Genomic DNA, 27,710 nt, shown 5'->3' on the forward strand with positions numbered 1-27,710 from the left:
AAACAGAAATAGCACTCATCAACATGATTTTGAGGCACTCACCAGATCATTGGTATGGCAAATAAGTGCTCTGTTTTTCTTTTCACCATTGTGTTAGTTTAGAATTGCACCTAGTGCAAGTTATGTGAGGTGCCCAATCTTTATCCTGATCTCTCAGTTGTCATTTGAAGTATATGATACATCGTCTTCAGTAACTTCGAAATTGGTCATCTTTGTTTCCTTGTCATGAATTCACTACATATATAACAAAATGAATTGAGATGGTTTGTACATCCAAGTTTTGATTTCTTCATGTTGTATTTTCAATACCTACAAAACACTTTTCTGTCGAATGAACTTAGCGAGATCAGTTCCTGAAAAAGAAAAGAAAAATTCGGGGACTTGAGATAATATAGAAGGAAGAGTAAGTAAACATATGTGACTGGATGTTTTAAATACACAATGTAAAATACACTAATGTTATATATTATGTCTAAAAAGTAGTTAACAGTAAAGTTAAGAACAAAAAAGGTCACTGCACTAACTTTTATCACACTCCTTTCAAACGCAAAACACTTAAAATTATACAGTAAATTCAACTATGTTATATAACTTGCAGGTCATAACTTTTAATCCTGACATGACACTTTCTAATTTCACATTTTATGTCACATTACAATATAGAATTAAATTTTGTATGTGCTTTGTCTGTACCAAAACCACTGTTGACAAGTGTTATTAATGTATAACTCCAATAACATAAACTCCCACCCTCCTTCCTATCTATCACTAACAGAAGTCAAACACTAAGATTGTGCAGATGCAGATAATACTTCTGATAATTAATAAATAAAATGTCTCCTAACAAAGTTGTATGTGATAGTCTAATTGTTCCTTTGTGCTTTATCCTTTTGTATTCCTCTTCTCTTGAGGTGCATATGGACTGTGAAAGATTATACTTTATAATATTAATTTTAATATGTCCTGAGTAAGTGACTAGACCTTCTCTCTCTCTCCCTTCCACACTCCTGTGAGGACAGGACAGCCTGGTTCAGCCTCATTAGAAGACACTATATTTGGGCCACAGATATTATCTTACATAGAACAGTTTGATATGCAGAGACTAGGTCATTCTGCAGGCTATTAGTTGAAGGTATCCTCATGCTCACCACCCAATACTATCCACTGTCCATGATCTTTTGTATGATTTAAGCCACAATGTCCACTTGGTTGTCTTTCTCTGGTTCTGAATCATATTTTGAACCCTGGGAATGACATGGCTGATCACCTAGCCAGGGAAGTGACTTTACTACTGACTTTGGCAGTGAGGTACTGAGCAATGACCTGTGAATACATCTGTCACTGACAGGCTGTCAATCACATCTGTAACAAAGATTGGTAAACTACCATTCTATCTAAGAAACTGTGTTATCAAGGAGATCACTACTGTGTGGTATTCATTCTTCCACACATCTCAGAGGGAGTCAACGATTTTGTTGGCTCTGTATTGAACACACTCCTCTGACCTGTCCTGTATGATGAGATATACCCTGCCCACCCTCCATCCCACCCCTGGGCAGTTGGTGTAGCTATGGTGCCTTGTTGATAGCAGCTAGTATCTAATAGAATGTGTACATTAGTCCAACAAGTGCAGTGTCTTAAGGGTTTCTTATCCTTGATACTGGGCAATGATGAAAGAGCAGTTGGCCATGTTTTATGCTTCATCTGAAATATTGGGTTTTATTTTTGACAGTGATGTTTTGACTGTACCTGATCAACCTGGGGCAGATGTGGTGTGGGTGCTTCAAACTTCATCCTACATGCCAAGCCCTGGGGGCTTGTCAACAGTGTCTGCCCCCATTTGCCTGCTAGTTCATTTTTCATCAATCTAGTTTTATCTTGTTAACCATTCTGATCTTGTAAATACTTATGCTTCCTTACCTTTTACTTGAATCAACTTTATCTCCATTAGTCATGAGGGATGGTTTTTTAAAACAGCAATTTATAGTTAGCTGGTAGTCAGACATGGGGGTCTCTCTCATTGTAGATGAACACTGAGGGATCCCATTGGTTCCCTGTACTTAAGGAATATCTGATTTTACATTCAATTCGTATCTCATGGAACTACTCAAACTTCAAGCATTGTTATAGCTCAATACCTTGTTTGTGCCATCACTGCATACAATGGCAATAACAAGAAGATGGCCTTCACCATTAGGTGGAACACTACCCTTTTGGGGCCTTTTCTGTGAATGGACCACCTTATAACCTCATTTTGTTACCTTAATCTCCTCAACCAATCAATACCTTAAATAAAATGAGAAAAATTTCCTGTTTCAGCCACCAATAGTAATATCAGCCATAGTAGTACACCAATGCAGTTTACACACAAAGCTACTCAGGTTTATAAACAGACACCTTATTGATAAAGTAGACCCTGTCAAAATTGAATATAAAATATTGGCTAGTGAAATAGCTGAAACGTAACAGTTCAGCTCTGTGGAAGTAAGAGACTATATTTTAGTAGGCTCAATATAAATGAATGCAAAACGACAATATATTGAAATTTGTATTTAAACTAGTATGAACACAGTTGATAGGTAGCTCTCAGATAGTGTAACTCAAAATCCCTTTGAGCAAAATGGAAAAATTCCTATCATAGTTGGCGTTAGAGCTACATCTTCTTTGATTGATGTTAGCTGATAGGTATACCTGCTTACAGGAAGTCCCTCTAATTTAATTCTTAATTTCTTAATTTCTTTGCATGTTTTTGGTACTTGCATTGTTTAATTCATAAATTTCGGGCATATTATAGTATTTGAGAGTTGTAGCATCGCATTTTAGTACCTGAATAGTGTAAAATCGCATAGTCTCCTTCCGCCGCCGAGCAGTGCGTCAGCAGTAGCATTACTGCATTTACTAGGCAATCTCGTATTTTAATATCCGTTTAAATTTTGTGTCGATTTGTTTGCGCTCTCTGTAGATTAGTTCAGACGTTCATTGCACAACAGTTTTTAGCATGGATAGGGACTGCAACTGCTGTGTTCGGATGCAGGCTGAGTTGGCATCCCTTCGCTCCCAGCTTCAGGCAGTGTTGGCTTCGGTCACACAGCTTGAGGCTGTTGCCAATGGGCATCACTGTGAGGGTCCGGATGGGGGTTTGTCGGGGACGGCCAGCTCGTCCCACGCATCCCCCGATCGGGCTACAACTGTGGTTGCCCGGGATACTGCCCGCATTGAGGCTGATCCCTCACCTGTGGTAGAGTGGGAGGTCGTCTCAAGGTGTGGCAGGGGGCGAAAGACCCCCTGCGGGTCCGGGGATTAGAATAGGCCTGAGGTATTCCTGCCTGTTGTAAGAGGCGACTAAAAGGAGTCCATCCCCCTCACGGGGGTAGTTAGCGCCTGCGTCCGGAGACGGACGGTTCCACGACCTATAATTGTGGTCTTTTTGGTTTTTCACTTCTCGTTCCTTCCTTCCTTTTGTTGGTTCCTTTCTTTGCTCTTCTCCACCTCACTGTCTTCCTTACTCTTTCCCTTGACTTCTCCTTGCCTTCTCATTGCCTTCTTCTCCTTGCCTTCTCATTGCCTCCTTCTCATTGCCTTCTCATTGCCTCCTTCTCCTTGCCTTCTCATTGCCTCCTTCTCCTTGCCTCCTTCTCCTTGCCTTCTCATTGCCTCCTTCTCCTTGCCTTCTCATTGCCTCCTTCTCCTTGCCTTCTCTGGTCTCCGCCTCGGCGTTTGAGACAGTCTGTCCTCTTTCTCCCTCTCTCTTCTTTTTCCTCTTCTTCCTTCCTCCCTGTGCGTGCCTGAAGGCCGACCCACGCGTTCGCACACGTAGCCGGTCACGGGATAACGCGTAATTCCCCGCCCTGGGTAGACATGTAAGGCACGCGCGTACCCCCTGGTAAAGGCCAGGCCCGGGGAGGGGTGATTGCCTGAGCTGATACCTTCTGACCATGCCGATTGGTCCCTCCGTCTGTTTCTTGGGAGGTGTGACCTGAGGTGTAAACATTCACCTAAGGCGGGAGTGCCCTCTGAGAGGGTCCCCACAAGGAAGGAGCGCGCCATCGGAGACGATGGCAATCATGGGGGATTCCTCCACAATGGATTCTACTCCATCTCTCTCGACTTCTGCCCAAAAACGGAAACGTGACCAGCCACCAGTGACAAAAGTACTACCGCCTGCCCCACAGTTCCTCGTCGTTTCTCGATCTGAGGACGGAAAGGATTTTTCCTCTGTCAACCCTTTCGTTATTCAGAAGGGCGTAGATGCCATAGCCGGATCTGTCAAATCTTGTACCAGGTTGCGTAACGGTACCTTATTACTAGAAACTGAGAGTGCCTTTCAGGCACAAAAACTGCTTCGGGCCACACTCCTGTACACGTTCCCTGTCCGGGTGGAGGCCCACCGAACTTTGAATTCGTCTCGTGGTGTAGTCTATACTAGCTCCCTCGACGGATTGACTGACGAGGAGATTCAATCTTTCCTCGCTGAGCAGGACGTGACGGCTGTCCATAGGGTCATGAAAAAAGGTCAACAATGACCTTGTACCGACCCGGACACTTTTCTTGACCTTCGATAATGTTAAGCTGCCATCGCGCATCAAGGCGGGCTACGAGGTTATTTCTGTTCGCCCCTATGTCCCGACACCTACGCGCTGCTACCAGTGTCAGCGTTTCAATCACACTCGACAGTCTTGTTCCAATGCGGCTAAATGTGTCACTTGTGGCAGGGATGCCCATGAGGGTGACTGTCCACCTCCGTCTCCTCGTTGTGTGAACTGTCAGGGTGACCATGCCGCATCCTCCCGCGACTGTCCTGTCTATAAGGAAGAACGCTGTATCCAAGAAATTCGGGTCAAAGAGAAAGTGTCCACCTCGGCTGCTCGCAAGCTATTGGCTAGTAGGAAGCCCGCGCTGCTCCCAGCGGGGAAATACAGTACTGTCCTCGCCTCTCCTCGGACTACCAGGGAGGTAGCAACCCAGACATGCGATCTGACCTTCGGCACCACGGTTGGCCGTTCGGCCAGTGCTAAGATCGCGCGGTCGACGTCTCCTCTTCCTCCCATCACCCCACAGACACCCACCCCTTCATCAGCTTCTGCTACGACAAAGACCCCGAAGTCAGATGCACGGGCCTTCAAGAAGGAACCATCCCGTGCAGACTTCCTCCGTACCTCGACCTCCCAGCCTTCGACCGGTACTTCCACCAAACGTCCTTCCAAAAAGGCTCATAGGAAGCACAGTTCTCCTTCTCCGCCACGGCGCATTTCTTCTCCTGCGCCACCCAGCGGTTGCCGCCCCAGGCCATCATCCGTTTCGCCTGGCCGCACCGCTGGTAGCCGTACATCTGACTGTTCACCGGCGGAGGAAGCTCCCCCTCTCGGCCATCCTCCCGAGATGGCCGATGAACCTATAGACCCAATGGACGATGACTGTCCGCCTACTGATAGCGGCGGCAGTGCTCGCTCGAAGCCAGGCCCTCAGCGGCCTTCGAGGTGACCCCTTCTTTCATCTTCCTTTTCTTACGATGGGACTTATTCACTGGAATATTCGCAGCATTTGCTCCAACCAAGAGGACTTGAAGTTGCTGCTCCGCTTGCACCGTCCGCTCGTCGTAGCCCTCCAGGAACGAAGCTACGCCCATGCGATCAAATTGCCTTGACACACTACACCTCTGTGCGTTTTGACCTACCCCCTGTGGTAGGTATCCCAGCTCATGGAGGGGTTATGTTGCTGGTCCGGGATGATATTTACTACGATCCCATCACGTTGCACACCAGCCTGCAGGCAGTTGCCATCTGCATTACTCTCCCCACTTTTACGTTTTCCTTTTGTACCGTTTACACTCCATCGTCATCTGCCGTTACCAGGGCAGACACGATGCAACTTATTGCTCAGCTACCTGCACCATTTTTGTTAACTGGAGACTTCAATGCCCACCATCCCCTTTGGGGCTCTCCAGCATCCTGCCCGAGGGGCTCCTTGTTAGCAGACCTTTTCAACCAGCTCAATTTTGTCTGCCTCAATACTGGCACATCTCACACCTATTCCCATTTAGACCTCTCTATATGTACTCCCCAACTTGCACGCCGGTTTGAGTGGTATGCACTTCCTGATACATATTCGAGCGACCACTTCGCGTGTGTTATCCATCTCCTGCAGCATACCCCCTCTCCGTGCTCCTCTAGTTGGACCATCTCCAAGGCAGACTGGGGGCTCTTCTCTTCCACGGCGACCTTTCAGGATCAAACCTTCACAAGCTGCGATCGTCAGGTCGCACACCTCACGGAAGTCATTCTCGCTGCTGCTGAATATTCCATCCCTCACCCTCCTTCTTCTCCACGTCGCGTACCGGTCCCCTGGTGGACCGCAGCATGTAGAGACGCTTTACGTGCTCGTCGACATGCTTTACGCACATTTAAACGCCACCCTACAGTGGCGAATTGTATCAATTATAAACGATTATGTGCTCAGTGTCGTCGTATTATCAAAGAAAGCAAGAAAGCCAGCTGGGCTGCTTTCACAAGCACCTTCAACAGTTTTACAACTTCTTCTGTTGTCTGGGGTAGCCTGCGCCGGCTATCTGGCACTAAGGTCCACTCACCAGTTTCTGGCTTGAAGGTCGCGAATGACGTCCTTGTGGCCCCTGAGGCTGTCTCCAATGCCTTCGGCCGCTTTTTTTGCAGAGGTTTCGAGCTCCGCTCATTACCACCCTGCCTTCCTCCCCCGCAAACAGGCAGAGGAGGCTAGGCCACCTAACTTCCGCTCCTCGAATTGTGAAAGTTATAATGCCCCATTCACCATGCGGGAACTCGAAAACGCACTTGGCCGATCACGGTCCTCCGCTCCAGGGCCTGATTCTATTCATATTCAGATGCTGAAGAACCTTTCTCCTGCGGGTAAAGGTTTTCTTCTTCGTACATACAACCGCATCTGGATTGAGGGACATGTTCCCGCATGATGGCGCGAGTCTATTGTTGTCCCGATTCCTAAGCCGGGGAAGGACAAGCACTTGCCTTCCAGTTATCGACCTATCTCGCTTACCAGCTGTGTCTGTAAAGTGATGGAGCGAATGGTTAACTCTCGATTGGTTTGGCTGCTCGAGTCTCGACGCCTACTTACCAATGTACAATGTGGATTTCGTAGGCGCCGCTCTGCTGTTGACCATCTGGTTACCTTGTCGACCTTCATTATGAATAACTTCTTGCGGAAGCGCCCGACCGCGGCTGTGTTCTTTGATTTGGAGAAGGCTTACGACACCTGTTGGAGGGCGGGCATTCTCCGCACCATGCATACATGGGGCCTTCGCGGTCGCCTCCCTCTTTTTATTCGTTCCTTTTTAATGGATCGACAGTTCAGGGTACGTGTGGGTTCTGTCCTGTCCGACACCTTTCGCCAGGAGAATGGGGTGCCACAGGGCTCAGTTTTGAGCGTCGCTCTCTTCGCCATCGCGATCAATCCAATAATGGATTGCCTCCCAGCTGATGTGTCAGGCTCCCTTTTTGTGGACGATTTTACCATCTATTGCAGCGCGCAGTGTACACGTGTCCTGGAGCGCTGTCTTCAGCGTTCTCTTGACCGTCTTTACTCCTGGAGTGTCGCCAATGGCTTCCGTTTTTCTGCCGAGAAGACGGTCTGTATTAACTTCTGGCGCTACAAAGAGTTTCTCCCACTGTCCTTACGACTCGGTCCCGTTGCTCTCCCAATCGTGGAGACAACCAAATTTTAGGCCTTACATTTGACAGGAAACTTAGCTTGTCTCCACATGTGTCATATTTGGCCGCCCGTTGTACCCGTTCTTTAAATGTCCTCCGTGTTCTCAGTAGTATGTCGTGGGGAGCGGATCGAACCGTCCTACTTCGTCTATATCGGTCGATCGTCCGCTCCAAGCTGGATTATGGGAGCTTCGTATACTCCTCTGCACGGCCATCCATCTTACGCCGCCTCAACTCCATACATCATCGGGGTTTACGACTTGCGATCGGGGCATTTTATACTAGTCCCGTAGAGTGTCTTCATGCTGACGCTGGCGAATTGCCACTCACCTACCGGCGCGATATACTGCTTTGTCAGTATGCCTGTCGGCTACTGTCAATGCCCGACCATCCGTCTTATCGTTCCTTTTTTGACGACTCTCTCGACCATCAATACGGGTTGTATGTCTCTGCCCTGCTACCCCCTGGAGTTCGCTTTCGTCGCCTCCTTCAACACCTTAATTTTTCACTCCCTGCAACCTTTCGAGTGGGCGAGAGCCACACCCCACCTTGGCTCCAGGCTCAGGTCCGCGTTCACCTTGACCTCAGCTCGCTCCCAAAAGAGGTTACCCCCGGTTCGGTCTACCACTCCCGTTTTTTGGAACTTCGTTTGAAGTTCATCAACATGACTTTCATTTATACAGATGGCTCTAAGACCAATGACGGGGTCGGGTGTTCCTTTATTGTCGGGGCACAAAGTTTCAAATACCGGCTCCATGGCCATTGTTCGGTCTTCGCAGCTGAGCTCTTTGCCCTCTACCAGGCTGTTCTTTACATCTGCCACCACCGACATTCTGCTTATGTCATCTGCTCCGACACCCTGAGCGCCATCCAGAGCCTCAGTGATCCGTACCTGGTTCACCCTTTCGTACACCAGATCCAACGCTGTCTTCAGCAGCTGGTGGACGTCGGTTCTCCGGTTAGCTTTATGTGGGTTCCTGGCCATGTCGGTATCCCTGGGAACGAAGCTGCAGATGCCGCAGCCAAGGCTGCAGTCCTCCAGCCTCGGACAGCTTCTTGTTGTGTCCCTTCGTCCGATTTTAGCAGGGTCATTTGTCGGCGCATTTTATCGCTGTGGCATGCCAATTGGGCTGCACTTACAGACAACAAGCTTCGGGCCTTAAAACCTCTTCCCGTGGCTTGGACGTCCTCCTCACGCCCTTCTCGGCGGGAGGAGGTAGTTTTGGCCCGGTTAAGAATTGGACACTGCCGGTTCAGCCATCGCCGTCTGCTGACGGCTGCGCCGGCGCCGTTCTGCCCATGTGGGCACTTGCTGACGGTTCGACACATTTTAATGTCCTGTCCAGATTTCAACACACTGCGTCTAGATCTTAACCTGCCAAGTACTTTCGATGCCATTTTAGCGGATGACCCACAAGCAGCTGCTCGTGTTCTTCGTTTTATCAATTTGACAAACCTCTCTAAGGACATTTGATGATGCTGTTTTTAATCCTATGCCTGTCAGTCTGTCTTTTATCGTGTTTTCCATTTTAGTTGTTGTTGTCAACTTGTGCCTCGCGGTGCTTTCTTAGAGTAGTCAGGGCGCTAATGACCATTGAAGTTGTGCGCCCTAAAACCACAAAAAAAAAAAAAACATTCCGGAGGGCTGAACGGAAGGCCTCTCCAGTTTGTCTGATGAACCGGTTTCAGGCTCTGTCCCAGGCTGATACTGATCTTCGGCCTGACATGGCTGCTTGTCCTGTTCCAGAGGTTGCCCCTCAGTCTGCAAGATCCGGGCGGTCGCAGAGGGTGGGCTTACTGGTAGTTGGGAGCTCCAACGTCAGGCGCGTAATGGGGTCCCTTAGGGATATGGCAGCAAGGGAGGGGAAGAAGACCAAAGTGCACTCCGTGTGCATACCGGGGGGAGTCATTCCAGATGTGGAAAGGGTCCTTCCGGATGCCATGAAGGGTACAGGGTGCACCCATCTGCAGGTGGTCGCTCATGTCGGCACCAATGATGTGTGTCGCTATGGATCGGAGGAAATCCTCTCTGGCTTCCGGCGGCTATCTGATTTGGTGAAGACTGCCAGTCTCGCTAGCGGGATGAAAGCAGAGCTCACCATATGCAGCATCGTCGACAGGACTGACTGCGGACCTTTGGTACAGAGCCGAGTGGAGGGTCTGAATCAGAGGCTGAGACGGTTCTGCGACCGTGTGGGCTGCAGATTCCTCAACTTGCGCCATAGGGTGGTGGGGTTTTGGGTTCCGCTGGATAGGTCAGGAGTCAACTACACGCAACAAGCGGCTACACGGGTAGCAGAGGTTGTGCGGCGTGGGCTGGGCGGTTTTTTAGGTTAGATGGCCTTGGGCAAGTACAGAAAGGGCAACAGCCTCAACGGGTGCGGGGCAAAGTCAGAACATGCAGGGACCAAGCAGCAATCGGTATTGTAATTGTAAACTGTCGAAGCTGCGTTGGTAAAGTACCGGAACTTCAAGCGCTGATAGAAAGCACTGAAGCTGAAATCGTTATAGGTACAGAAAGCTGGCTGAAGCCAGACATAAATTCTGCCGAAATTTTTACAAAGGTACAGACGGTGTTTAGAAAGGATAGATTGCATGCAACCGGTGGTGGAGTGTTCGCCGCTGTTAGTAGTAGTTTATCCTGTAGTGAAGTAGAAGTGGATAGTTCCTGTGAATTATTATGGGTGGAGGTTACACTCAACAACCGAGCTAGGTTAATAATTGGCTCCTTTTACCGACCCCCTGACTCAGCAGCATTAGTGGCAGAACAACTGAGAGAAAATTTGGAATACATTTCACATAAATTTTCTCAGCGTGTTATAGTCTTAGGTGGAGATTTCAATTTACCAGATATAGACTGGGACACTCAGATGTTTAGGACGGTGGTAGGGACAGAGCATCGAGTGACATTATACTGAGTGCACTATCCGAAAATTACCTCGAGCAATTAAACAGAGAACTGACTCGTGGAGATAACATCTTGGACCTACTGGTAACAAACAGACGTGAACTTTTCGACTCTGTAAGTGCAGAACAGGGAATCAGTGATCATAAGGCCGTTGCAGCATCCCTGAATATGGAAGTTAATAGGAATATAAAAAAAGGGCGGAAGGTTTATCTGTTTAGCAAGAGTAATAGAAGGCAGATTTCAGACTACCTAACAGATCAAACCGAAAATTTCTGTTCTGACACTGACAATGTTGAATGTTTATGGAAAAAGTTCAAGGCAATCGTAAAATGCGTTTTAGACAGGTACGTGCCGAGTAAAACTGTGAGGGACGGGAAAAACCCACCGTGGTACAACAACAAAGTTAGGAAACTACTGCGAAAGCAAAGAGAGCTTCACTGCAAGTTTAAACGCAGCCAAAACCTCTCAGACAAACAGAAGCTAAACGATGTCAAAGTTAGCGTAAGGAGGCTATGCGTGAAGCGTTCAGTGAATTCGAAAGTAAAATTCTATGTACCGACTTGACAGAAAATCCTAGGAAGTTCTGGTCTTACGTTAAATCAGTAAGTGGCTCGAAACAGCATATCCAGACATTCCGGGATGATGATGGCATTGAAACAGAGGATGACAAGCGTAAAGCTGAAATACTAAACACCTTTTTCCAAAGCTGTTTCACAGAGGAAGACCGCACTGCATTTCCTTCTGTAAATCCTCGCACAAACGAAAAAATGGCTGACATCGAAATAAGTGTCCAAGGAATAGAAAAGCAACTGGAATCACTCAACAGAGGAAAGTCCACTGGACCTGACGGGATACCAATTCGATTCTACACAGAGTACGTGAAAGAACTTGCCCCCCTTATAACAGCCATGTACCGCAAGTCTCTAGAGGAACGGAAGGTTCCAAATGATTGGAAAAGAGCACAGGTAGTCCCAGTCTTCAAGAAGGGTCGTCGAGCAGATGCGCAAAACTATAGACCTATATCTCTGACGTCGATCTGTTGTAGAATTTTAGAACATGTTTTTTGCTCGAATATCATGTCGTTTTTGGAAACTCAGAATCTACTATGTAGGAATCAACATGGATTCCGGAAACAGCGAACGTGTGAGACCCAACTCGCTTTATTTGTTCATGAGACCCAGAAAATATTAGATACAGGCTCCCAGGTAGATGCTATTTTTCTTGACTTCCGGAAGGCGTTCGATACAGTTCCGCACTGTCGCCTGATAGACAAAGTAAGAGCCTACGGAATATCAGACCAGCTGTGTGGCTGGATTGAAGAGTTTTTAGCAAACAGAACACAGCATGTTGTTATCAACGGAGAGACGTCTACAGACGTTAAAGTAACCTCTGGTGTGCCACAGAGGAGTGTTATGGGACCATTGCTTTTCACAATATATATAAATGACCTAGTAGATAGTGTCGGAAGTTCCATGCGGCTTTTCGCGGATGATGCTGTAGTATACAGAGAAGTTGCAGCATTAGAAAATTGTAGCGAAATGCAGGAAGATCTGCAGCGGATAGGCACTTGGTGCAGGGAGTGGCAACTGACCCTTAACATAGACAAATGTAATGTATTGCGAATACATAGAAAGAAGGATCCTTTATTGTATGATTATATGATAGCGGAACAAACACTGGTAGCAGTTACTTCTGTAAAATATCTGGGAGTATGCGTGCGGAACGATTTGAAGTGGAATGATCATATAAAATTAATTGTTGGTAAGGCGGGTACCAGGTTGAGATTCATTGGGAGAGTCCTTAGAAAATGTAGTCCATCAACAAAGGAGGTGGCTTACAAAACACTCGTTCGACCTATACTTGAGTATTGCTCATCAGTGTGGGATCCGTACCAGATCGGGTTGACGGAGGAGATAGAGAAGATTCAAAGAAGAGCGGCATGTTTCATCACAGGGTTATTTGGTAACCGTGATAGCGTTACGGAGATGTTTAACAAACTCAAGTGGCAGACTCTGCAAGAGAGGCGCTCTGCATCGCGGTGTAGCTTGCTCGCCAGGTTTCGAGAGGGTGCGTTTCTGGATGAGGTATCGAATATATTGCTTCCCCCTACTTATACCTCCCGAGGAGATCACGAATGTAAAATTAGAGAGATTGCAGCACGCACAGAGGCCTTCAGACAGTCGTTCTTCCCGCGAACCATACGCGACTGGAATAGGAAAGGGAGGTAATGACAGTGGCACGTAAAGTGCCCTCCGCCACACACCGTTGGGTGGCTTGCGGAATATAGATGTAGATGTAGAACAAAGGGCTCACCTTCAGAGGACATCATGTTTCCAAGTAGAGAAGGAATTAGCATCTTTCATCAAAATATAAGAGGTATTAGAGATAAAGTTAGTGAACTGCTGCTAGATGTTGACTCTGAAATTATTGAATTTAGTGAAACTAAAGTTCTAATTGTTGTTTATAGGTCCCATAACTCTTAACTTCAGAGTATTTCTGCTCAAGCTAGAGGGGGTTCTTGATTCACTTTGTAGGAAGTACCTGAAATTAGTTATATGTGGTGACTTCAATATAAATTTTGTATATGATGGTGCAAGAAAAAGGATGTGGGTAGATCTCCTAAATGCATTTCATCTGATCCAGACAGTGTTTTTTTTTTTCAACTAGGATGCAGGGGAACAGTAGCAAAGCCATAGACAATATTTTTATTGATTCTGCATTACTAGATGGGCATTCTGTTAGTGAAAGGTTGAATGGCCTTTCAGACCATGATGCACAAATTTTAACACTAAAAGGCTTTTGTACTCAAACAAATGTCACATATAATTTCATACTATGTAGGAAAGTTAATCCAACAGCAATAGACAAGATCTTTAAACCTTGTCAAGGAACAAGAGTGGCAGGATGTTTATAGTGCCGAAAACATAGATGACAAATATAATGCTTTCCTTAATATATTTCTCATGCTCTTTGAGAGTTGCTTTCCATTAGAACATTCTAAATAGGGTATTAGCAGTAAAAGACATCATAGGTGGCTGACTAATGGGATAAGGATATTGTAGTAACCAAAGCCGCTGGTGGTGGAGCACGCACCACCGGGTAAACACAAGGACGAATCGGATGACAGACCAACGACAACCGACAACTACCAACAACGACCGACTATGACTGACACAACAAGGAAGAGAGAAACAACGGTGGCTTGTGGAAACCACAACACCAAACACCAACAATAAATCCACTCGGAACCAGAGCCAGGCAAATGTCAACAACGAGCAATGACCAGAATGAAGTACCGCCGAGATAGAGATGCAATCCAGAGTGAGTACCAGACTGACTGGACTAGGGCAGAGCAGGTCCCTATATAAAAAACCGGAGGGAGTGGCTATTGGCCATGGTCTGCACGTGGTGTAGCGGTGGCGCCCTCGCTGTGCTGAAGAGCCGCCGCGGACTCGGAGCCCTCTATGGGCTGGCCACGTCCATTTGTTCTTGCGCGTGTTTGAATTCCGCGATGGGAGGTACTAGTGATATCATGTAGAACAAAGTGGGAATTATATCAAAATGTTAGGAAGTAATCACAATCGGTCTACAGTAGCCCATTACAGTACTGTAAGGCACTTAAAATGTTATTTTGAAGGCAAAGAGTATGTGGTATGCAAAACAGAATAGCTAATTCACAGGATAAAATTAAAACCATATCGTCAGTTGTGAAGGAAGTGTCTGGTCAGTGGCACAAGGTCAATGGTATAAAGTCAGTTCATAGTAAAAATATTTCTGTTGTTGATAAATCATATATATGTACAGTATTTAACAATTATTTTCTGAGCATTGCTAGTGAATTAAATAAAAATTTAGTTTCTAGAAGGAATCATATAACCCTCTTGGCAAATGCCTTTCTGAGATTGATGTCTGAAATACTCCTCTGTGGTACAGACAAGGGGGAGATAGTCAATAATTGAATCATTGAAGACTAAAGACTCTCATGGATATGATGGAATGCCTAGCTGACTATTAAAGTGCTGTGCTGCACATGTGAGCCCTGTATTTAGCCATATTTTTAGTTTTTCCTTTAGGAATGGTCAGTTTCCTTAATGATTAAAGTACTCAGTAGTAAAGCTACTTTATAAAAAGGAAGAAAGGGATAATTTTAGACCTATTTCTATGCCATCAGTGTTCGCTAAAGTTACTGAAAAGGCTCTGTATGTAAGGATAATTTATCATTTTATATCATATGATTTTCTATCAAATGTACAGTTTGGCTTTAGATGTCGTTTAAAAACCCTTTTCTCTGTGAGGTACTGGATGGGTTAAACAAAAGGTTTTGGACACTAGGCATATTTTTTTTATTTAACTTAGGCGTTTGATTGTGTTGATCAAAAAATATTGCTCCAGAAGTTGGACCATTACGGAATATGGGGAGTGGGGTATGGTCAAGTGGGGGGTGCCCCAGGGATCAGTGTTGGGACCACTCGTGTTCCTTATTTATATAAATGATGTGCCCCCTAGTATTATGAGTAACTCTAAAATATTTGTTTGCTGATGACTCTAGCTTGGTAGTAAAGGATATTGTGTGCAACATTGGCTCGATTTCAAATACTGTAGTTCATGACGTAAGTTCATGGCTTTTAGCTAAATCACAATAAGATTCAGTTTTACAATTTATAACATACAATTCAACAAAACCTGACTTTTTAATTTCACAGAATGGCCATATGATTAGTGAAACTGAACAGTTGAAATTTCTAGGGGTTCAGATAGATAGTAAACTGTCATGCAAAGCCCACATTCAGGATATTATTCAAAGACTCAATGCTGCCATTTTTACTATTTGAATGGTATCTGAAGTGAATGATGGTTAGATATGAAAATTATTCTACTTTGCTTATTTTTGTTCGCTTATGTCATGTGGTATTATGTTTTGGGGTAACTCTTCCCATTCTAAAAGGATATTTTTGGCTCAGAAATGGGCAGTTTGGAAAATAAGTGGTGTAAGTTCATGAACCTCTTGTCGACCCCTGTCCATGAGTCTGGGTATGATGACAGTGGCCTCTCAAAAAAATATATATAATCATTTCTTGTTAACAATATTACCTTATTCCCTAGAATAAGCAGCTTTCACTCAGTTAATACTTGCCGGAATTCAAACTTGCATTTGGATCAGACTTCCTTAACTCTTGTGCAGAAAGGTGTGCAGTGTACTAATGTATCCATTGTCAATAAGCTGCCACAAGAATTCAAAAATCTTAGCAGAAATCCTCATGCTTCCAAATTGAAATGGAAGAGGTTCCTCATGGGTTCAAGTGTTCAAATGTGTATGAATTCTTAAGGGACCAAACTTAATATTTGCTAAGAATGAGACACACACACACACACACACACACACACACACACACACACACACACACACACACACACACACACACACACACACACAGCACGAGGGGCCATGAAATCTGTGACATGGCGCCTGAAGCCATGTGACCACTCCTCAGGGTCACTTCTTCTATTCTGTCGATGAGTTGCTTGAAAAATTAAGCTGATTCTTGTTGTATTGTTGACTGTGTTTAAGTAAACTTATGGCTTGACTTTTTTGGGCTCATAAACATTTTATTTTTATATTTTATTACTTTTATGTTGTAATTTCGTGTACTGACATGTTTCATGACCTTGGAGATTTGCTCCTCAATTTGCTCCTACGGAACTTGATGTGTAAATAAAAGATAAATAAAAGCAACTTAGACATGGCACAGGGTACTGTTGATCATATAGTTACTTTCCTTGCTGTACAATTTCAACACATGTGATGTACATAATATAAAATAAAATTGCATCCCCCACTCTACAGTGCCTTTAAATAAACTTAAAAAAAATTAGAGCTGTAAAAACTGTTTGACACAGTTATGAAAAGAGGAAAAAAAGTTCAATATTCTTTCAAAATATTGAAATGCAGCTCAAACTTAATGAACTGAAAGAGTGCTCAGGAAAATACTGTCTGGGACGTAGATGATAGTTCTGAGATAAAACTACAGATTTATAGAGAAATTGTTAAATCGGCTATTTTTTTGAATAATTTTGCCACATTGTTCATTCAGGAGAATGTTGCACTGGCAGGAGCAATTCTTAAAGAACGGTGGCCATAGGCCTCATAGACTTTTGTGAGCATGACATTGAAATTACAAATAAATTATTGAAACATTGAAATGAACTTTGGAAATTAATTTGGACATATAAGAACTATAAAACGTTATTAATCAATACGGCAAGTGGTTCTGAAGATCAGCAGTTGTCTAAGATGTCAATTTGACACCCTGAGCCCATACAATTCCACACTACTCCTGATTATTGTAGGTGGTCAACATTTAAATGCTAGTGAAAGAAAATGAAAAGGACTAGAAAAGCCTGTCCACAGAACACATTGGGGAAAAGTATTCAGCAAAATAAAAGTACTGTTATTTGAATCACTCGATGGAGAAAACCTAGTAAACAGAGGTCGAAAATACCGCTTCAGTTGTAAATTTCTTTATTTTCACACGACCAGTTTTGGACTGTTATAAGCCTATCTTCAGGTATCGTAGCTGTGCTGTGATCCCTGAGTGCCACGTGTACCAGGTGCTGTGTGCTGCCTGTTCCATGCTCATAGGTTGGGATCACAGCACAGCTATGATACCTGAAGATGGGGTTCTAGCAGTCTGAAACCAGTCATGTGAAAATAAAGAAATTTACAACTGAAGTAGTATTTTCAACCTCTGCCATAATGCTCAGTTGCGGATGTTCTCCCAACAGGATTGTTTTTAGTAAACAGAGCAATTGCACATACACAAATGTCAGCATTGTTTTCTGGAAATTCTAGAGTGAGAATGAACTCTGACACATTTCTATATGTGTATCAGAGGCGCATAACTGTAGACAGTAGCATTAAAAAAGCTATTCAATATGCTGCTTCAAAATATAATTTTTGTGGGTCAACCCTCCACTCTTAAATTTGACATATCCTAATTAAATTAAATATATTTGAATACATTTGAATTATATAGGAACTCTTCGATACACACAATCACATATTTCCAATAATGTCAGAGTACAGATATGAATGCCCATACCAGAATTATGTATTCTGAAGATACCACATTACATAAATTAAGGGAAAGGCAACCGCTCACTTATAGCAGGTCGATGTGTGGAGCAGAGAAACATGCAAGTCTTGCTTTGCCCATGGGAGGGTGCGTTTGGGTGTCGCTGTGGTTTTGTGTGTGAATGTGCATATTATTTCAAGAAGAGGTGCTAATGCTCAAAAGCTAGAGTGAATGCTGTTTTCTGTTACAGGTTTCTGTTACAGGTTTCTGTCCTCCATGCCGTGATCTGCTATAGGTGAGTGGTTGCCTTTCCCTTATTTTATGTATTGTTCGATCTAGTAATTTCCATTATTAAGATACCTCATGACACTTTGTGGATGTACCATAATCTTGGACATATTTAAATCCTGACTACCAGCATTCTGGCTAAAAATAATGGCCTATATAACTGTTATGAGATGATCCACTATATTCTCAATTATTTTGCTTGAAACTCCTGTCCAATCATCCAGATACAGGTTTCCCATGTTCTCTGTAGCTCACTTCTGGTAAATAACATAATAATTTCATAAACAAGACACAGCTAATTTCTTTCCCCATTATTGTCTGGCATGAAGTTGTGCTCCATCTGTAGTGGTATTTGTATTAATGAGACACTAAACTTTAATAATCTTGCAGTCTTCTCGAGTTTCCTGAGAGAATCTTACCTCAGTTCTATTATTTTCTTTACTTAAAGTCCTCTTTTATAATACTAAGATCTTTACCATTAGGCAACCTGATTTTAGTAGCTTTCTTAATAGCACAGTCCTAATAATGGCAAGCAGCGGCAGCTGCTTACCTGTCTCGTATTTCATACTGTGTCTTTCCATCAAACAATGCTCCACCGACACAGATTTCTCCAGTTTAACCTAGTGTGGTGGTGATTCCACACACCTGTCCTGAACCATTCACTGTGTCCTGTACAAGCATTCTCATAGTACATGCAGGAGAACCTAGATAAAAAGAAAAAACAATATCAAAACTGACAAGTAGATCAAAGAGAGGGTAGTATATGTCAGATGGTGTACAAATTCCATCAAATAAAATTTTTACTTTTGGAGACGAAATTCAAAGAACACTCACTATACACTGAATGAAGTTGTTGTTTGGTATACTAATAATGCTGCAAATGGGATGAAATGGTACAGATTCCTTGTAAGTTTTAAGAATGCCATGTAATCTCAATGGAACATGGACACTACACTGAAGTTTCTTTGACATATTCTCAGTGAATGCATTTTCAGAAAGTAATAGCTTTTTGGTACATCCTATCGGTGGGGGCACTCTACAACCTTTGCTAAGCTGAGTCATTAAATAAAAAACTGAATTTCATACATAATCATCACATAAAAGAAAAACTTTGGCTTTCCCTTTGTCTTCTGGTAATATAACTAAATTTCATCTTTTCTAAAGGAATAGATTACTGTTGTTTCAGCCATGTCTGGTTCAGTGTGTGTGTGTGTGTGTGTGTGTGTGTGTGTGTGTGTGTGTGTGTGTGTAACTCTCTGCCAAAATTTTTCTGCATGGTCAAGGGGATGGATACTGCTTTAGAAGTCGAAGTAACTAACTGAAAGCCTTTTTAAAAAGGGAGCAAAATTTGAAAAACCTTCATCAAAGCAACTACTTTAGAATTTCCAGAATCCTTGCTCATGACATTAATCATGGACAATAGATGCCTCATGATGAAAAAGTAGTTCATGTCTTGAAAGTTGTATGGGCACCATGTGTATGTGCCTATGGGGTACAGTCCATTCCAAGAAACTCTGGACAGTGACAGTGAAGGTTCTGAATACAAATAAAATAAATCATTGAATGGAACATCCTGTTGTCCATAAGTAAAATGTGAGTCCTCTCTCACTAGTACATGGCTCTTATTGTGATAATAGTCCTCCTAGTCATAATTTTAACACTATTTATAAATTTTTCATTTTTGTTTCTTTGTGGAGTTCCAAAGTCTGAGAAGCAGATGAGAGTTATAGAAAAGTTGCATGTCTTAAGACATTATGTTTGTGCCATATATGTTTAACATGTATATAAATGATCAGTCTCTTCCTGAATGGATGCAAAATTTAATCTGTGATTACAATCATGTTGTCACTGTGCAATGAAAAAAATTTAAGGCAGTAGAAGAGAGATTGTCAGTGGCCCTAAAGGCCCTCTTTACACACTGGGAGATACTGAGTGGAACCAAATGCACTGAAAAAATGCACAGATGTTTTTCATTACAGGCGAGGATGGCAAAAAGGAGTTCAAAGCTATCCTGGGAAGGTAAAACACTGGAACACTGCACAACTCCAAAATAACTAGAGTTACATTGGTCCAAACATTGTCTTTCATGAAGTACTGTCTGAACATAAAATTTTCACTAGCTTTGTGCTACTATACAACTGAATAGGCATGACCTGTAGGGTACAGATCTCAGATATTAAGATAGTAGACATAGCTCTCAACAATACATACCACATCACTACAGCCTGTCAATAACCCACCCCTCTGGAGAAACAATATTGTCTACTGAAATTGGTCCTCTTGACATTTGACAAAAAGTATCCTCCATGAAAGAGAAAACCAAAGTAAACAGCATCATCAGGTCATCCTAGTCAGTTACCACTAAGCATGTTCATGTTCCATAAAATTTTAGGTGGAATGCCAAATGTCTATAACTTCCTGCCATGATATTTTGATGCAACCTTCTCACCAACTTCAGGTGTATACTGGTGAAAGGACAAAGAGCTCTGCTATTTAAGACCCCATCAGTGTATACATGGTATACTCTAGTATCTCTGCAGAAGAATTACTTAAATGCATGCACTTTTGCTGAAGTTTGTGTGTTGCTCTGAGCATCCTCCATGTTGGAAGCTCACATTATCGATATCAGATTGTCTTTATTTGATAAAACTCCAGGATGATGTCAGCGCCACATAGAATGAAGAGTATTCAAATGGAAACCACTATCCTGATAAATAAGGTTCTTTGTCATATTTCCACTGATTCCTAAATGCTTGAGTACAGAAAGTTTGAATTATGGGACACACTTTTTCTTTCGTTGTAATTCATCAGGTGACCAATAAAAACAGTGTTTAACAAGAGTAGATTTTCTGGCTTGCAGGAGAACAGTATACTGCTGGTGCTCTGCCATGCACTCTTGATTTTGGCTGTAGACACTAAGACCACTTTAACCTTGTGTTTTATTAATGCCCCATGTCTTATGTAAAAATGGCAAAATACTTATGTTTTCACACATTAAGTTTTCACACATAGTTTGGCCATTTTCAACAATTGTTTATCTGTCCAACAACCCAGCTTTGCAGCATGCAACTGAATATTCACAAAAGCTAATCCATCCTCGCCTACCTTGCTTGAAAAAATGATTGACTAGGCTGCAAGCAGTAGCATCTATCAGAGGCACTAAAGAAGTGGACCAGGTTCTGCATTTGCTCTCATTTGAGCTACCTGATCTAATAAAGATTGAGTCGGTTCCTTAGTAGTAGCCCCATGAGACTGCCTCAATCATTTTAAAGATTCTGTCTGACAACTACACTAGGGTAAACACAAGGGCAGTTAACCTTAACAACACTGTAACAACTCTTGATACAACACAATCTCTCCAACTGAGTACTAGCCATATGTACTTTTTTCACACTAGTGTGAAGCACTGACAAAGAACCGTCCACTGAATCATGTGGGCCAATGGTTTGAAACTAGTGCGCAGTGATGAAAAACAGTTAGAGATTATCCCTTCAAAACAATCAATAGCTTGTTTTTAAACTGTTGGTAACACATATATCTGTGCCAAAATGTTGTCCTATAACTTTCTGTTAATGTAGCAAGGATGTAAGTATATGGGCATTTTGCTGATGTGTGTAGATTGATATAAAAATTTTCAGGTGTGGAATGCAACATCACTTAAGAAAGTACAAGAAATGTGGTGTACATGTGCAGCCAGTAGTGGCTGTGTAATAGCAGCTCTTGAATGGCATCCAAGGGAGAACATTTTGGTGAGGTATGGTAGAAAAAAAATAAAAAAAAAAACTACTGTAAGGTTATTGACAGAATGGAAATAAAGTTATTATTATTATTATTATTATTATTATTATTATTATTATTATTTCTATTTTTCTCAGACCTTAGGTCTGGTTAAAAATGGAAAGTGACATGGACCTTCATCAAGCGTGACTTCCTTTTAACTGTACGGTATATGTTACATTGTATTTAGGAACTTTCGGGTTATTGAACATGTATCAATAATTACAGATTTCTGTAGTTGTATGTATACGTTTGGATGAAGCTGTATTGCGTTGATGTACTGGTGGATATTGTGGGGTATGACTCCTGTAGTTGATAGTATAATTGGTATAATGTCAACTTTATCCTGATGTCACATGTCCTTGACTTCCTCAGCCAGTTGGATGTATTTTTCAATTTTTTCTCCTGTTTTCTTCTGTATATTTGTTGTGTTGGGTATGGATATTTCAATTAGTTGTGTTAATTTCTTCTTTTTATTGGTGAGTATGATGTCAGGTTTGTTATGTGGTGTTGTTTTATCTGTTATAATCGTTCTGTTCCAGTATAATTTGTATTCATCATTCTCCAGTACATTTTGTGGTGTGTACTTGTATGCGGGAACATGTTGTTTTATTAGTTTATGTTGTATGACAAGTTGTTGATGTATTATTTTTGCTACATTGTCATGTCTTCTGGGGTATTCTGTATTTGCTAGTATTGTACATCCACTTGTGATGTGGTCTACTGTTTCTATTTGTTGTTTGCAAAGTCTGCATTTATCTGTTGTGGTGTTGGGATCTTTAATAATATGCTTGCTGTAATATCTGGTGTTTATTGTTTGATCCTGTATTGCAATCATGATTCCTTCCATCTCACTGTATATATTGCCTTTTCTTAGCCATGTGTTGGATGCATCTTGATCTATGTGTGGCTGTGTTAGATGATACGGGTGCTTGCCATGTAGTGTTTTCTTTTTCCAATTTACTTTCTTCGTATCTGTTGATGTTATGTGATCTAAAGGTTTGTAGAAGTGGTTATGAAATTGCAATGGTGTAGCTGATGTATTTATATGAGCGATTGCTTTGTGTATTTTGCTAGTTTCTGCTCGTTCTAGAAAGAATTTTCTTAAATTGTCTACCTGTCCATAATGTAGGTTTTTTATATCTATAAATCCCCTTCCACCTTCCTTTCTGCTTAATGTGAATCTTTCTGTTGCTGAATGTATGTGATGTATTCTATATTTGTGGCATTGTGATCGTGTAAGTGTATTGAGTGCTTCTAGGTCTGTGTCACTCCATTTCACTACTCCAAATGAGTAGGTCAATACTGGTATAGCAGAAGTATTTATAGCTTTTGTCTTGTTTCTTGCTGTCAATTCTGTTTTCAGTATTTTTGTTAGTCTTTGTCTATATTTTTCTTTTAGTTCTTCTTTAACATTTGTATTATCTATTCCTATTTTTTGTCTGTATCCTAGATATTTATAGGCATCTGTTTTTTCCATCGCTTCTATGCAGTCGCTGTGGTTATCCAATATGTAATCTTCTTGTTTAGTGTGTTTGCCCTTGACTATGCTATTTTTCTTACATTTGTCTGTTCCAAAAGCCATATTTATATCATTGCTGAATACTTCTGTTATCTTTAGTAATTGGTTGAGTTGTTGATTTGTTGCTGCCAGTAGTTTTAGATCATCCATGTATAGCAAATGTGTGATTTTGTGTGGGTATGTTCCAGTAATATTGTATCCATAATTTGTATTATTTAGCATGTTGGATAGTGGGTTCAGAGCAAGACAGAATCAGAAAGGACTTAATGAGTCTCCTTGGTATATTCCACGCTTAATCTGTATTGGCTGTGATGTGATGTTATCTGAATTTGTTTGGATATTAAGTGTGTTTTTCCAGTTTTTCATTACTATGTTTAGAAACTATCAATTTAGGATCTACTTTGTATATTTCCAATATCTGTAGTAACCATGAGTGGGGTACACTATCAAAGGCTTTTTGGTAATCAATGTATGCGTAGTGTAGGGACCTTTGTTTAGTTTTCGCTTGATATGTCACCTCTGTATCTATTATCAGTTGCTCTTTACATCCTCGTGCTCCTTTGCAGCAGCCTTTTTGTTCTTCATTTATAATTTTGTTCTGTGTTGTATGTGTCATTAATTTCTGTGTGATGACTGAAGTTAATATTTTGTATATTGTTGGTAGGCATGTTATGGGGCGATATTTAGCTGGGTTTGCTGTGTCTGCTTGATCTTTAGGTTTCAGATAGGTTATTCCATGTGCAAGTGTATCAGGGAATGTGTATGGGTCTGCAATGTAACTGTTAAATAATTTAGTTAGATGTGAATGTGTTGAGGTGAACTTCTTTAGCCAGTAATTTGCTATTTTATCATCTCCAGGGGCTTTCCAATTGTGTGTAGAATTAATTGCTTGGGTGACTTCATGTTGCAAAATTATCACTTCAGGCATTTGTGGTATCATCTTGTATGTGTCTGTTTCTGCTTGTATCCACCGTGCATGCCTGTTATGTTCTACCGGGTTTGACCATATGCTGCTCCAGAAGTGTTCCATGTCTGTTATGTTTGGTGGATTGTCTATTTTAATGTGTGTGTTATCCATTGTTTGGTAAAATCTCTTTTGGTTTGTGTTGAATGTTTGGTTTTGTTTCCTTCTACTTTCACTTTTTTTGTATCTTCTAAGTCGTTTGGCCAATGCTTGTAATTTCTGCTTTTTTTCATCTAATTGCTCTATTGCTTCTTGTTGTGAGATTTTACCTAACCTTTTTCGTTTTTTGTCTGATATTTCATTTCTTATAAATTGTGTTAGCTGTCCGATGTCTTTTCTCAGTTTTTCTATTCTGATCTGTAGCCTGTGTTGCCATGCTGGTTTTGTGGGTTTCTTCTGTGTGTTGGTTTGTTCTGATCTCTGCCTAGTGTGTATATTTAGTGTAGTGAGTGCTCCTATATAAACCAGTAGTTGTAACTGTTCCATAGTTGTGTTTTCATTTATTTTGTTGTGTATGATTGTGTTGATAGTTTTTATTGTTGTTTCGACTTGTGGGTTATTTGGTGGTCTATGCAAGAATGGTCTAATGTCTGTATTTGTGTCTTTGTATTCTATATATGTCAGCTGAAATTTCTCTTCTATATCTAACACATGTGTCTCTTCGTGTTCTATTTGTGCTTGTTCTGGTGGCTGTGTTAGGATTTCGTTTTCCTCTGATTGTTTAATTGATGCGTGTTGGTCTTTGTTTGTTTGCTCTGGGATGTTTGAGTCCATTACTGTATTTTCTTCTTCTTCTGATTGCACATTATTTTGTTCCAGTATTTGTTGTACTTGTTGTATGATGATGATGATGATTATTATTATTATTATTATTATTATTATTATTATTATTGTTACTATTATTATTATATAACTTCAAGAAAATTAGGAGAAGGCCTAAAGCTCTTGTAAACATAGATATCTAACACTTTTGAATGTTAGACTACTAAATCAAGCATTGAAATACAGATATCTGAAGATTTCTGTGATAGTTTCTAAGTTGTGGCAAAAGTAAAAAGAAGTGATAAATGCAAAATAAGTAAGTAAAAATTTCAAAAATGGCTGAATATATTTCATTTACTTGCACTGAAATTGAAACAAGATTAATATTTTTTGGGAAGTAAAAACAAAATAACCTTAAATTCTACACTGAAGAGCCAAGGAAACTGGTACACCTGTCTAATATTGTGTAAGGCCCCTGCAAGCATGCAGAAGTGCCACAACATGATGTGACATGGACTGAACTAATGTCTGAAGTAGTGCTGGAGGGAATTGATACCATGAATCTTGTAGGGCTGTCCAGAAATCTGTAAGAGTAAAAGGTGGTGGAGATCTCTTCTGAACAGCATGTTGGAGGCATCACAAATTGCTCAATAATTTTCATCTGGGGAGTTTGGTGACCAGTGGAAATGTTTAAACTCAGAAGAGTGTTCCTGGAACCACTCTGTAGAAATTCTGGTCCTATAATTTGTCACATTGCCCTGCTGGAATAGCCCAACACCATTGGAATGTACAATGGACACGAATGGATTCAGGTGATCAGACAGGATGCTAACGTACGTGTCACCTGTCAGAATCATATCTAAACTTTCAGAGGTCCCATATCACTCCAACTGCAAATGCTCCAGACCATTACAGTGTCTCCATCAACTTGGAAGTCCCCTGCTGAGAAGCAGGGTCCATGGATTTGCAAGGTTGTCTCTATACCCGTGCACGTCCATCTGCTCGATTCAGTTTGAAACAAGACTTGTCTGTCCAGGTAACATGTTTCCAATCATCAACAGTCCAATGTCAGTGTTGACAGGCCAAGGCAAGGCATAAACTTTGTGTTGTGCAGTCATCAAGGGCACACGAGTGGACCTCCAGCTCCGAGAACCAGTATCGGTGATGTTTCATTGAATGGTTCACACAATGACACTTGTTGATGGCTCAGCATTGAAATCTGCAACAATTTGTGGAAGAGTTGTACTTCTGTCACAATGCATGATTCTTGTCAGTCATCATCATCATTGGTCCTGTTCTTGCAGGATCTTTTTCCGGCCGCCTCAATGTCAGATTTGAAGTTTTACCACATTTCTGATAGTCACGGTACACTCGTGAAATGGACGTATTTGAAAATCCCCACTTCATCACTCCCTCTCAGATGCTGTGTCCCATTGCTCATACGCTGACTATAACGCCACATTCAAACTCTCTTAAATCTTGATAACCTGCCATTATAGCAGCAGTAACTGATCTAACTACTGCACCAGACACTTGTTGTCTTATATAGGCATTACTGACCACAGTGCCTTATTCTGCCTGTTTAGATATCTCTGTATTTGAATGCGCATGCCCATACCAGTTTCTTTGGCACTTCAGTGCACAACAAGTACTGTTTTTGAGTATTACACAGCAAAAAACTTCTCAGTGATTTGATAAAGGTTTTGAAACTAAAAGCCTAAAGACACCTTTATGTCCTCTTTGAACACAGTAGCTGTTTAGTTTTGTCAGCTTCTAGCATCAGTCAAGCAAGTATCATTAAACAAAACACAACAGTTTTCATGTATCAAACTTAAGAGTGTGCCTCGCTGAAGATGGTTCATCTAATTTCAAATACAACTTTCTGTATCATGACAATCTGTATTACGAGAAACTACAGCAGAATTAATTTAAGTTATTGTCACATAACATAGAATTTATTTGAATGCAGTTTTTACACTCGCGCAACATAACTATTGTCTTATCTCTGTGACACCTTTGGCACTGAATATTATCAGTAGAGATTAGTACTGTCAGGTGAAACTTTTTCATATCCCAGTCCCTGAGTAGATTGAAATAAGATAAGAGTTTACACTTTTCTGCATCAATTAGCATATTAGTAAAATTCTTCTAGCAGTTGCAATGATCTCTTGTTTTCTGTGAAATAGTTGTTGGTTTTTTAGGTACTTCAGATGGTCTACCATAGCCCTGTCTTTATCTAGACATAACACTGCTGCTTACTTGTGGATATTCCATTATCAATTAAAACATAGACCGCAACTGGCTGTTACACAAAATTCAATTCCATCACACCAAAAAGACCACCAAAGTTCTAGAGCAAACTGAAGGAATGCCTAATACAAAAGTCATTCTATTCAATTAGTGAATTTTATAGTGTGTAGGAGCAAGTTTTTATTATACAACTGAGTTAACCATTCAGTGTAAGCATAAATATAAACTATTTGTTGCTGTAGTGTTCTATTGTTGCTCAAATACACTACTGGCCATTAAAATCGCTACACCAAGAAGAAATGCAGATGATAAACGGGTATTCATTGGACAAATATATTATACTAGAACTGACAAGTGATTACATTTTCACACCATTTGGGTGCATAGATCCTGAGAAATCAGTACCCAGAACAACCACCTCTGGCCATAACAACCACCTCTGGCCATAACAACCACCTCTGGCCATAAC

At 41.8% G+C, this 27,710-nt stretch overlaps 1 protein-coding gene across 1 annotated transcript in view; it reads left to right on the forward strand.

Moving 5' to 3' along the window:
* LOC126183929 (uncharacterized) overlaps positions 1-27,710 on the forward strand; it is a 184,203-nt gene that overhangs the window by 72,662 nt on the left and 83,831 nt on the right. Inside the window, exon 3 of the mRNA XM_049926277.1 lies at positions 21,605-21,715. Within this exon, the coding sequence (XP_049782234.1) occupies positions 21,605-21,715 (111 nt within the window). The remainder of the gene's footprint in view (positions 1-21,604; positions 21,716-27,710) is intronic.

Source organism: Schistocerca cancellata, chromosome 4 (genome assembly GCF_023864275.1).
Source record: "Schistocerca cancellata isolate TAMUIC-IGC-003103 chromosome 4, iqSchCanc2.1, whole genome shotgun sequence".
NCBI lineage: Eukaryota > Metazoa > Arthropoda > Insecta > Orthoptera > Acrididae > Schistocerca > Schistocerca cancellata.